We start from the raw sequence: 12985 nt of genomic DNA on the forward strand, positions 1-12985 counted from the left end.
GAAAGCAGCAGACTAGAAGCGCCGGATCCGCCGGGGCCGCCCGGCGTGGCCCCGCCCCAGACCACGCCCACGGACACGCCCACATGCCAGCCCCGCCCCCGGCCTGCTCTCCCGGCCCTGCCCACGCCTGGGCCTCTGTTTCCGGGCCGGCGTCCTGAGGCCGGCGCACAAGATGGCGGCCCCGGCGGCCCGCTGGGGGCGACCCGGCCTGGGCCTCGAGCTCTAGGGCAGGGCTGGAGGTCGGCCTCATCCGGGTGGCGGGTGGTCGGGGCCCGGCGGGGCGCTGGCCGGCAACTGGTGCCCCCAGTGCCCGCCGCCTCTCCAGCCCTGCCCCAGGGCGGAGCCAGGAAAGGTCAGGCCCGGCCGCCCCGCCTCTCCACCCCCGGGCGGTCCCTGCGAGTGGCTCACCTTTAGAGTTGACTCTGGCCACGTGCAGCTTCCATGGCTGCCCTCCAGGCGCTGGGGGAGAAGATTAACATCCAGGCCGGAGAAGCGACCCAGGCTGGAGACAGGGACCCGCTGGGGAACGGGTGGCCCGAGCAGGACAGGCCCCCCCAGCGCTCCTGGAGGCAGAAGTGCGCTTCCTACGTGCTGGCGCTGAGGCCCTGGAGCTTCAGTGCCTCCCTGACCCCGGTGGCCCTGGGCAGTGCCCTGGCTTACAGATCCCAGGGCGTCCTGGACCCTAGACTCTTGGTGGGTTGTGCTGTGGTTGTCCTGGCTGTGCACGGGGCTGGCAATTTGGTCAACACTTACTATGACTTTTCCAAGGGCATTGACCACAAAAAGAGTGATGACAGAACCCTGGTGGACCGCATTTTGGAGCCCCAGGATGTTGTTTGGTTTGGAGTCTTCCTCTACACCCTGGGCTGCGTCTGTGCCGCGTGCCTCTACTACCTGTCCACTCTGAAACTGGAGCACTTGGCTCTCATCTACTTCGGAGGCCTATCTGGCTCCTTTCTCTACACAGGAGGTAAGGAGTGGCCTGTTTCCTGTGCTGGGAACTGCCGCTTTGCATAGGAATGATAGAGATGTCAAAAGTGTCCCCCCACCCCCAAATTAGACTCTTTACCTGGAATCTGTAGTGTGTGGGTCGTGGATGTTTTGAAAAGTAAGTTGTAAAGACCCTGGCTTGCCTTATGGATGTTGAGGATGCCTCAAATATATGTATGGACATTGTATGTATCTAGTTTTTTGTTGTTGATCATACTTCATAATGCCACAGTTTCAAATTTTAGTAGAACGAACTCTGAGGAGCACTGTTAACTTTCGGGCTAGCTTGCTAGGTGACACCTTGTTACAGGTTGTTAAGGTGATGGGCAGGGGTAAGCCCTACCTACTGTGCACTGTTCTGGGTCAACACAGCAGGCACAGATCCTGCCCTCTGCTTTTATGAAGAAAGACAAAAAGTAAAATGAGTAAATATAGGATGACCAGCTCAGGACTAAGGAGGTTCCTGGTATGTGGGACTTCTTTTGGTCTCTTGCTCATAGGAGTTATGCAACACTTAATGATCAGGATGTGGATACATTTTAAGAAATGTATTATTTGAGCTGGATACAAGGACACACGCTTGTAATCCCAGTACTTGGGAGATGGAGACAGGAGGATCTCAGATTGGAGGACAGCAGTAGCAAGTAGCAAGACTCTCCTCAATCTGGCAAGACCCTGTTTCAAAATAAAAGTAAAATGGGGCTGAGGGGGTAGCTTGGAGGTAGAATGCCCCTGGTTTTAGTACTCAGTCCTACCCCTCCTCACACACGACGTATTATTTAAACCGGGTATGGTGGCACACGCTTGTAATCCCGGTATTTGGGAGGCTGAGGCAGGAGGATCGCAAGTTCACGGCCATCCTCAGCTACTTGTGAAGTCCTCTGCAACTTAATGAGACCCTGTTTCAAATAAAAAGAATAAAAGATAGAGCTGGGTGGGGTGTAGCTTGGAGTTAGATGCCCCGATTTCAATCCCCACTACCACAAAAAGAAAAAGTAGTATTTGGCAGTTTTGGCCTTGTGTAAGCATTGTAGAATGGATGTATACAAATCTACATGGCCTTTTTTTTTTTTTTTTTTAATTGGAGATTGAACCCAGAGGCATTCTGCCTTCAAGTTATACCTCCAACTCAATTTTATTTCTTATTTGGAAACAGGGTCTCACTAAGTCGCAGAGGGCCTTGCTAAGTTGCCTAGGCTGGCTTCAGCACAGAGATTACAAGTGTGGACCACCACCCCCAGCTCTACATGGCCGCTTGATGCAGTTAAGTGTAATATCTGGGCCTGGTGCATGTCTGTAGTCCCAGTACCTAGGCAGCTGAGACAGGAAGATTATCCGTTGAAGGCCAGCCTCATCAATTTAGGGAGACCCTGATTAATAAACAAAAAAAAGGGCTGGGCTGTAACTAAGAGATAGAATGCCCCAGGTTCAACCTGGGAGTGGTGGCGTAAGCTTGTAATCCCCGCGCTTGGGAGGCTGAGACAGGAGGATTGAACAGGTTCGAAGCCAGCCTCAGCTACTTAGTGGGGCTCTCAGCAACTTAATAAGACCCTGTTTCCTAATAAAGTGTAAAATAGGTCTGGGAGTATGGCCCGGAGGTAGAAAGCCCCTGGGCTCCACCCCCAGTACCACAAAAAAAAAAAAAAGAAAGAAAGTATGCCCCAGGTTCAGCCAACATTTCATAATGTTTCAACTTATACATAACTTGATAAGTTGTATGAGGTTGCTGCCTGCATAATAACATACTGTTTTAAAGTATGTTTAAAAATTTTTTTTTAAACTGAGTGCGGTGGCTCACACTTATTACACCAATAATTGGGAGACTGAGACTGGAGGATTGCACGGTCAGCAACCTGGCAAGACCCTCTTTCAAAATAAAAATAAGCTGCGTGTGTGGTGATGCGCACCTGTAATCCCAGGACTTGGGAGGCTGAGACAGGAGGATCAGAGTTCTAAGACGGCCTCAGGAAGTAGTGAAACTCATCAACCTGGTCATACCCTCTTTCAAAATAAAAGTAGGCTACTGCTGGGCGTGGTGGCACATGCTTGTAATCCCCGCGCTCGGGAGGCTGAGACAGGAGGATCGCACAGGTTCAAAGCCAGCCTCAGCTACTGAGTGAGGCTCTCAGCAACTTAGTGAGACCCTGTTTCCAAATAAAATATAAATAGGTCTGGGAGTATAGCCCGGAGGTAGAAAGCCTCTGGGTTCCACCCCCAAGACCACAAAAAATAAATAAATAAACAAGTAAATAAAAATAGGGCTGGGTTGTAGCTTAGAGGTAGAATGTCTCTGGGATCAATCCCCAGTACTACAAAATAAAACCTAAAAAAGACTAGTGGAATAGCTCAGATGTAGGATGCCCCTGTGTTCAATCTCAGAACCAAAAAATAAAAAAAAGACTCACTGTAAGGTATCGAGAGTGGGTAAAGGGAAGTGGGCCAAAGGCAGAAGCCTGAAGACCAAGTACGAAGCGCTTGAGGAATCCAGGAAGATGTTTGTAGTGGGAAAGGTTAGGAGTCAGCTACTAAGTACATTTGAAGGTCGACAGGGTTTGCTGATGGGTGGGATGTGAAATAGAGAAAAATGGGAAGTAAGCGTAACTCAGAATGTTTGACCTAAGCAACGAGAATAGTTTATGTTGTCATGCAAGATGGAGAAAAGTGAGGCTGAAGGAGGTTGGGGGCAGTCAGGAGACAGACTAGGGGCATCTTAATGTCTGTTGGCTTGCCAAGCAGAAACATGAGGAGCTGGGTTAGACAGAAGCCAAGTTCAGAGAAGGGGTCTGGGCCAGACAACTGCCTGGAGCAGTTAGCTTATCGATAAAGTGGTAGGACCCGATGAGATCACCAGAGGAGAGAGCACTGTTATAAAAGTGAGGAGGAGCAGGACCGAGCCCTACAGCACTCCAGCTTAAGAGGTGGAGGAGATGGAGATGGCCAGATAAAGGGGACTGTGAGCGAGCATCCAGAGAAGGAGGGAGAAAGATAAGCATTCTCTGTGTCCTGCCAGCCAGCAGCAAATGTAGGGCTGTTTGAGTAGCTTGATGCCAGGCACTGTGGTGCATTCCTGTAATCCTAGTACATGGGAGGTGGAGACAAGAGGATCACAGGTTCAAGAACAGCCTCAGCAAGTAGTGAGACCCTGTTTCAAGATAAAACATGGGGTGTCGTTTGGGGGTAGAATGCCCTGGGTTCAATCCCCAGTACCACACATTCAATCAATCAATTGTTTGATAAAGAAAATCAATAGGGTGGTCTAATAGAAAACATAAGGTGGCAGTGGTGAAGGAAAAGGCTGTGTTAGTCAACTTTCTGTTACTATAACAAAATACCTGAAAAAAATCAAGTTAATACAGGCATGGTGCCACATGTTTATAATCCCAGCATTTGGGAGGCTGAGACAGGAGGATCACAGGTTTGCAGCCAGCCTCAGCTACTTAGTGAGGCTCTCCACAACTTAGTGAGACTGTTTCAAAATAAGAATAAAGCCGGGCGTGGTGACGCACCCTTATAATCCCAGCGCTTGGGAGGCTGAGACAAGAGGACCACACAGGTTGGAAGCCAGCCTCAGCTACTTAGTGAGGCTCTCAGCAACTTAGTGGGACCCTGTTTCCAAATAAAGTATAAAATAGGTCTGGGAGTATAGCACAGAGGTAGAAAAGCCCCTGGGTTCCACCCACAGTACCACAAAAACAAAAAAAGAATAAAAATAGGACTGGGACTGTAGCTCAGAGGTAGAATGCCCTGGGTTCTATCCCCAGTACCACAATAAAGAGAAAAAAGACAGGTTTATTTTGGTTCACAGTTGGGAGGTTCTGCCCTTGGCCCGTTATGATTGTGCCCGTGGTGAGGAGGAGATCATGGAGAGAATGCTTGGTGGAGGAAGACAGTTCACTTCATGGCCAGGAATGAGAACAAGAGAAAGGAGCTGGTGTCTCCATATCCCTTCAAGGGTAGGTCCCCAGTGACTGGAAGATCTCCCACAGGCCCCTCCTTTTAAAGATCCCACTACCACCAAGAAGTGCCATAGGCTGATCACCAGGCCGTGTGTGTGTGTGTGTGTGTGTGTGTGTGTGTGTGTGTGTGTGTGTGTTGTGCTGGGTTAAACCCGAGGGCATTCTGCCTCTGAGCTACATCCCAGCCCTATTTTATTTTTCATTTTGAAACAGAATCTCACTAAGTTGTGGATGGCCTCACTAAGTTGCTGAGACTGGCTGCAAACCTGTGAATCCTCCTGTCTCCGCCTCCCAAGTACTAGGATTACAGGCATCTGCCAGCACGCTTGGCTGTCACCAACCCTTTAACACATGGGCCTTTGGGGACCACTTATCCAAATGATAGCACCTGCTCTGCACAGGTGACATTTCAACTGAGGTTTGAAGGATAAGGAAGTGGCCATGGGGTAGAATTGGAGTCTGATAGTGGTGCCAGCCTTTGGGGTGGAGGGCCAGTGCAAATACCCTGGGGGAGGGGAGCTTACACCGTCTAGGACCTCCCAAAGGGCCTCGGTCTCAAGGGAGAAGGGGATGGCCATGGAGAGGTGGGCAGGAGCTGGGTCAGTCTTACGGCCCCACTCTTTGCTGCCTCCTCCCCACCCCAGCTCCAGGCCCAGTCCTTGGCTCTCTTTGGCCACATATTTCTTGTTGGCTTCAGGTTCATCTAGTGAGCTGGGGACTCTCAAACTGCAGACTTACTTTTGAGGGTGTGCGGAGGGGTCTGGGGATCGAAGCCCGGCCTTGTGCATGGTCTGCTGTACCTACACTTCCAGCCCACATCCACCTTCGTAATCATTCTGGAGGCCTCACAGACATCTCAGGCTTAGCATACCTGAAATCAGTTCTGTCTCTTTACGGTCAACCGCTCCACCACAACTTGTCCCATTTCACTGGGTGGCAACCACTGCCCGCCCCTCCCCGCCCGGTGCCGAGGAGAGAAGCCAGGCGTGCACGTGCTGGGCAGGAGCAGGAGCGCACCACGGGGCTCCGTCCCCGCCCGCTCTGAGGCCCAGGCCCCAGGCCCCGGCCGCCTCCTGGCCCTTCTCACATCCTTTGTCCAGCTCAATCACGGGTCCTCCTTGCATTTTTGCTCATATCTTACTACCGCTTGATCACCCCTCGCTGGGCGACTGAGCAGGTCCTGGCTGGTCTCTCCACCTCTCCCTGTCCCTTTCAGGCTCTTCCTAAATCAGCAGCCAGAGGAACCCCATTAGCAGAGCCAGCTGTCAGTCCTCTGCTCAGAGCTCCAGGTGACTCCATCTCTGGACCCACCCCCTTCCTCTCCTCCGCTGCCCCGGGCCAGCACACTGCCTCCTTCTGGGCCTGGAGCCTGTGCCCACCTCGGGGCCTTGGCAGGTGCTGTTCTCTCACATCTGCCCACATGGTGCCTTCTGACCCCGCCCCTCTCTGCTCAGCGTCAGCTTCTTAGTGGCCTCGCTTCCTGCTTTGTTCAGATTACCTTCTCCCCGTGTCCCTCGCCCTCCAGCACCTTCCCTGGGGTGCTTCTCTGCTTGATTCTCCTGTACATGCCACCTTCTGATACACTCATCACATACTGACCTGGCAAATTATTTTCCCCTGAAATGTGAGCTTGTGGTCAGGGATTTCTGTCTTTTGTTCTCAGCTGAACCCCTGGTGGCCAGGGCAGTGCTTGGTATGTACTGCTTATTAAAAATACTCATTGAAGCCGGGCATGGTGGCGCACGCTTGTAATCCTAGCATTTGGGAGGCTGAGACTGGAGGATTGCAGTTCACAGACAGCCTCAGCTACTTAGGCCCTCCGCAACTCCTTGAGACCCTCTTTCAAAATAAATAAAAAATAGGACTAGAAGGGAGGAAGGAAGGAAAAAAAGAAAATTGGACTGGAAGATGTAGCTCAGGTAAAATGCCCCTGAGTTCAATCCTCAGTACCACAGAAAAGAGAGAGAGAGAAAAAAAACTCATTAAGTGAACAAATAAGAAACCATTGAAATGTACTGAGCAGAGTAATGGCATAACCGATTGAGTGTGTGTGTGTGTGTGTGTGTGTGTGTGTGAGAGAGAGAGAGACAGACAGACACACACACACACACACACACACACACACACACACACACGGGATTGGACTCAGGGGTATTCTATGTCCAACCTACATCTTCCTAGCCTATTTTATTTTTATTTTATTTATTTATTTTTTGGTGTCTGGGGATGGAACCCAGAGGCATTCGACCTCCAAGATATACCCCCTGCCCTATTTTTTATTCTTTATTTTGAAACATGGTCTCACTGATTGCAGAGGGCCTCACTAAGTAGCTGAGGCTGTCCGCGAACCGTAGTCCTCCAGTCTCAGCCTCCCGAATGCTGGGATTACAAGCGTGCGCCACCACGCCCGGCCCTATTTTTATTTAAAAACGGTCTCACTAGATTTCTGAGAGTCTCATCGCTTGCTGAGGCTGTCCTCAGACCTGTGATTCTCCTGTCTCATCTCAGCCTCCTAAGAACTGGAATTACAAGCGTATAATCCTGGCTAATGATTTACCTCCTTGAAACACTGGTTTTCGCCGGGCATGGTGGCGCACACGCTTGTAATCCCCGCGCTTGGGAGGCCGAGACAGGAGGATCGCACAGGTTCGAAGCCAGCCTCAGCTACTTAGTGAGGCTCTCAGCAACTAGACCTGTTTCCAAATAAAGTATAAAATAGGTCTGGGAGTATAGCGTGGATGTGGAAAGCCCCTGGGTTCCACCCTCAGTACCACTAAACAAACAAACAAACATTTGCTTTCACTGATATATAACTGACATACAGTGACCTGCAGGGGTCGTAGTGTTGCTGGTGATGAATCTTGACAGTTGCACGTTGTGTGACCCACGCCCTCTTCACGATGCAGAGGTCTCCGTCACCCGAAAGCTTCCTTGGCTCTCCCTGCCGGTCCCTCTGCCCACCCTGCGGCAGAGGCAGCCACGGTTCCCATTCCTTCCACATAGAGTAGTTTTGTCTGTTGGAGAACATTGTACAGACGGAACCATTTAGTGTGGCTTATTTATGCCTATATTTTAGTATCAACTCTTATGTCTGGCTTCTTTTGCTTAGCACGATGATTTTGAAACTCATGTATATTAGTAGGTGTGTGTGTGTGTGTGTGTGTGTGTGTGTGTGTGTGTGTGTGTGTTGTACTGGGGATTGAACTCGGGGGCATTCTACCTCTAAGTTACACCCCCAACCCTATTTACTTATTTATTTATTTATTTAATGGTACTGGGGATCGAATGTAGGAGCATTCTGTCTCTTTTTTTTTTCTTTTTTTTTTTCTTTTTTTTTTTTTTTTTGGTGGTACTAGGGATAGAACCCAGGGACATTTACCTCCGATCTACATCCCCAGCCCTATTTTTTATTCTTTATTTTTGAAACTGGGTCTCACTGAGTTGCAAAGGGCCTCATTAAGTAGCTGAGAGTGAAGCCGGGCGTGGTGGCGCACGCTTGTCATCCCAGCATTCAGGAGGCTGAGACCGGAGGATCGCGGTTCGTGGACAGCCTCAGCTACTGAGTGAGGCCCTTTGCAACTCAGTGAGACCCGGTTTCAAAATAAAGAATAAAAAATAGGGCTGGGCTTGCAGCTTGGAGTAGAATGCCCCTGGGTTCCATTCCCATTACTGCAAAAACAAAAACAAGCAATCAAAAAGTAGCTGAGGCTGTCTTCGAACTGCAGCCCTCCGGTCTCAGCCTCCCAAATGCTGGGATTAGAAGGCTGCAGCACCACGCCCGGCTGGAGCGTTCCATCTTTGAGCTATTATGCCCCCTAGCCCTTTGTATTTTGACATAGGGTCTCGCTCAGTTGCCGAGGCTGGCCTCCAACCTGAGATTCTCCTAGATCAGCCTCCCAAGTACTGGGGTTGCGGGCTCTGCCACCCACCGGGACCAGGCTGTTTTCTGGAGCAGTTGTACTTTACATTCCCACCAGCAACACACGGGAGTTCCAGTGGCTCTGCTGCCTTGCCAGCTTTTTGATTTATGTCTTAACAGTTTAATTCTGGCGGCTATGCAGAGAACTGGCCTGGTATTTCACTGTGCCAGCTCGCTCAGAAAATGGTGTTGGGAGGGACAGGAATGCCCGAGAGGAAACTCCCGTGCGGCCCATCTCTGAATCAGGTGCTTACAGCCTGGGCCACACACCAGCCACTTGGGAAGCAGCTCTCTCCCCAAGGGCTCCGTATTTTCCTGTGTCCTAACTTCAGGACGGTTGTCAGACCGCTCATTCCTCCAGTGGGTTTGTCTTGTAGGAATTGCTTACGGCAAGGACGCAGGTTCTGCTCAACTTCGCTCCAGCCACGGTGAAGAGGAGGGTCCTAGGAAAATCCAGACATCTGTCACGCTGCTGCATTTTCTCCCACATCGGCCTGGGAGCTGAGGAAATAAGCAAAAGAAGAGTGGGTGGTGGGAAGCTGGGGAGAGGACTTCTGGGCTGGGGCTGGGGCTGGGCGGGCGCCTGCGCAGTCAGCTCTGGGCAGGGGCGCCCCGAGGGTGTGAGAGGTTGCAGGAGACACTGTTTACTAACTCAGCGCTGGAGCTGGGGTTCTGCATGAAGCAACCTCCTCCTGGAGGGCATGTCCTCAGACACCCAAATTATTTGTCAACACATAGCTCAGACTAGAGAATTAGCTTGCTGGTGTTGGAGAGCACCAGAGGCCATGCCTGGGATGCCTCTGGGAGCCCTGCATTCTAAAGATCTGAGGGTGATCACTTAGGCCCAGCACACCCAGCCCCACTGTGCAGGTGAGTTTAGGCTGCAGCCCGTTGTCACCATTTATTTACTTATTTATTATTATTATTATGTGTGTGTGGTACTGGGGATGGAACCTAGAGGCTTTCTACCTCTGATCTATACTCCCAGACCTATTTTATATTTTATTTGGAAACAGGGTCTCACTAAGTTGCTGAGAGCCTCACTAGGTAGCTGAGGCTGGCTTTGAACCTGTGCGATCCTCCTGTCTCAACCTCCCAAGTGCTGGGATTACAAGTGTGCACCACCACGCTCGGCTAACCATTTTATTTTACTTTTGGTGCTGGGGTTTTTTGGGTATTTTTTTTTTTTGGAGGGTCTGGAGATGGAACCCAGGGGCATTTGATCTCCAAGCTACACCCTCTGCCTCATATTTTATTATTTATTTTGAAACAGGGTCTCACTGAGTTGCTGAAGGCCTCACTAAGTAGTTAAGGCTGTCCGCGAACCACGATCCTCTGGTCTCAGCCTCCCGAGTGCTGGGATTACAAGCGTGCGCCACCACGCCCGGCTGGTGCTGGGGATTTTGCTCTGGGAAAACAAAGTGAGTGCGCAACCTAGGATCTAAGAACCCGCTCCTCGGCTTGGCAGACACGGCTTACCCTTGACTGACAGCAGCCTTGATCTCACACCATTCTCCTGGTTTTCTGGCCACAGGAATTGGATTCAAGTACATGGCCCTGGGAGACCTCGTCATCCTCATCACTTTTGGCCCGCTGGCCGTGATGTTTGCCTACGCTGTCCAGGTGGGGTCCCTGGCCATCTTCCCGCTGGTCTACGCCATCCCCCTGGCCCTCAGCACCGAGGCCATTCTCCACTCCAACAACACCAGGGACATGGAGTCCGACCGGGAGGCCGGCATCGTCACGCTGGCCATCCTCATCGGCCCCACCCTGTCCTACGTGCTCTACAACACGCTGCTCTTCCTGCCTTACCTCATCTTCAGCATCCTGGCCACGCGCTGCAGCATCAGCCTGGCGCTGCCCCTGCTCACCATCCCCATGGCCTTTGCCCTCGAGCGGCAGTTCCGCAGCCAGGCTTTCAACAAGCTGCCCCAGAGGACGGCCAAGCTCAACCTCCTGCTGGGGCTTTTCTATGTCTTTGGCATCATCCTGGCCCCAGCAGGCAGTCTGCCAAGACTCTGAGGGCGCAGCCCCCGTCGTAGGATGTTGTGACGTTGAGCCCCCGAGCGGCGCATGTGACTCACAGGGTGGGTGGTAAGCACGGGTCATGCACTCCTGTCTTTTTATATTATCATTGCCATTATTGTTATCATGTCTTTCTTAAAGATAATCTCTTGGTTTTTGGGTTTCCACGTGAAGGGGAATCTTGAAACCATTGTGGTACCAGAAGGTGAACTGGACACGTGGCCCTTGTTTTATTTGTAATTTCCACTAGAGGGTGTTGTCAGGTTGCTTTAAAATGGAATGGCCCGAGAGAAAATGCCCTAAGACCCGGGCGGGCGCCGCGAGGCTGGCCTCCTGTCCCAAAAGAGCCCGGTAGCTGGGCAGCATCGTGCTGTTATCCTGGCTATTAGGAATTGGTGGTAATTGGTGCCAGGCCCCATCGGTGGCGAGCACCTGTCCCTGACTCAGCACTGTGTCCTGAAATTATGCTGCTTGCGAGAGAAAGTCCTCGTTAACGGCCTGAGTGGCTCCGGGCTTTTTGCCTAAATCCTCATTGGGCCCCTTTTGTCCTTCATCTCTGCTTTCACTTACTGCCACAGTTAAGGAAAAGGCCAGGTCGCCCTGCGGCGAGACAGTGCAGCCAGACGCCTGGGCAGCTGGGGAAACCACTGCCTTTGCACAGAAATTGGTCGCGCGCTGTTCTTCCTCTGGAGGACCACTAGAATGGCAGGGAGGACTCCCGGCAGAGAGGACTCCCAGCCCTTTCAGTATCTATCAGGAGCCCTGAAGTGACGGACGTGCAGCCGTGCTTGGGGGCTACTCAGCCCGCAGCCCCTGTCCGCCCCGTCATCTCCCACGCTCCACTCAGCTCACCTGCGTCTCCATACCCCTGTGCAGCCTTGGGGCTTCCCATCTGTGGAGCCAGACTATTCGGGCAGCACCCCAGTACCTGAGTAAGGGACGGTCCACTTTCCACAGAGCTGGGGGTCGGCAGAGACCCAGTGAGTGTACAAGCCAGTGGCCAGCAGCCCTGGGCCCTCTTCAGCCGGACTGACAGGCCCTGCCCGTGAAGGAGCCCGGGCTTCGTCCTTGGAGACAGTTGTGAATGTGAGCCCTGTTCTCTCCCTGCAGAGGAAGTGGAGGGCTTCGTGAGGGCGGCCCGCAGCCCTGGCCTCCGCTCTGCTGCTGTCCCTTGCATTGCCCGCAGAGTGTGACTTCAGTGGCATCTGGTGTGTGGCTGAGGGGGCCACACTTGTCACCGCACTTCGCCGCAGTGGGGAGCTGGTCTGCTCGGTGTTTCAGGGTTCTGGCCTGCAGGAAATGACACAAGAACTCTTTAAACCTTCAGATCAGGCTCATTAGAACTTGGATCCTCCAGCTAGACATGATCATCTTTCTTGGGGAAAAAAAAATGTATTTGTATTTGGAGAGCCAGGCGTGGTGCCAGGAAGATCGTGCGTTCAAGGCCAGCCTCAGCTACTTAGCGAGGCCCTTGCAACTCAGTGAGACCCTGTTTCCAAATAAAGAATAAAAAATAGGGCTGAGGCTGAAGCTTGGAGGCAGAATGACCCTGGGTTCCATCCCCAGTACTGAAAAAAGAAAAAGTATTTGGAAATTGCTGGTTTCTCCTAAGTTGGGGGGTGTGTCTACCACAGAGCCAGGACCCTCGAACGGTGGTCAGGGCCCAGGACAAGGGAAAGAACGAGTCTTCCCTCCCACCCTTTGTCCCAGCACCATTTCCCTCCGTGCCAGCTTGTGGCATCTGGTCCTCGCAGGGTCCTGCCTTCAGAGAAGCACCTCACACGTGTGCTCGGAGCCGCCAAGCTCCTGTGGGGTCACCCGGGGGCTGGAGAGCACCCGTGGCTGCAGGCCACACCTGCCTTGGCGGTTCCCATCAAAACCACCAGTCAGCTGCTGCACTGTGCTCTGGTGCAGGTTTTAACGCATATTTTTATATATAAATCCCAAAAGGCCATATTTGGTGCCAGGTTTTATATATAGGTCACCATAATTTGTATTATGTACCCGGATTCAATGAAGGTTTTCTGTACACTTGAAAAAAAGAAAATGCCCCTCAGTGGTCTGGCTTCCAGTTTCTTTTTCTTCCTCCACCCTT

The 12985-nt window shown here is 51.9% G+C and overlaps 1 protein-coding gene across 1 annotated transcript; it reads left to right on the forward strand.

Moving 5' to 3' along the window:
• Window positions 1-441: 441 nt before the first annotated feature.
• Window positions 442-10887, forward strand: UBIAD1 (UbiA prenyltransferase domain containing 1; the record flags this gene model as incomplete). Its single annotated transcript, XM_080692680.1, has 2 exons — window positions 442-970; window positions 10400-10887. The coding sequence occupies 2 exons, from the start codon at window positions 442-444 to the stop codon at window positions 10885-10887; spliced, it is 1017 nt and encodes a 338-aa protein (XP_080548806.1).
• Window positions 10888-12985: the final 2098 nt, after the last annotated feature.

Source organism: Muscardinus avellanarius, assembly GCF_963383645.1.
Source record: "Muscardinus avellanarius genome assembly, chromosome: 3".
Lineage (NCBI taxonomy): Eukaryota > Metazoa > Chordata > Mammalia > Rodentia > Gliridae > Muscardinus > Muscardinus avellanarius.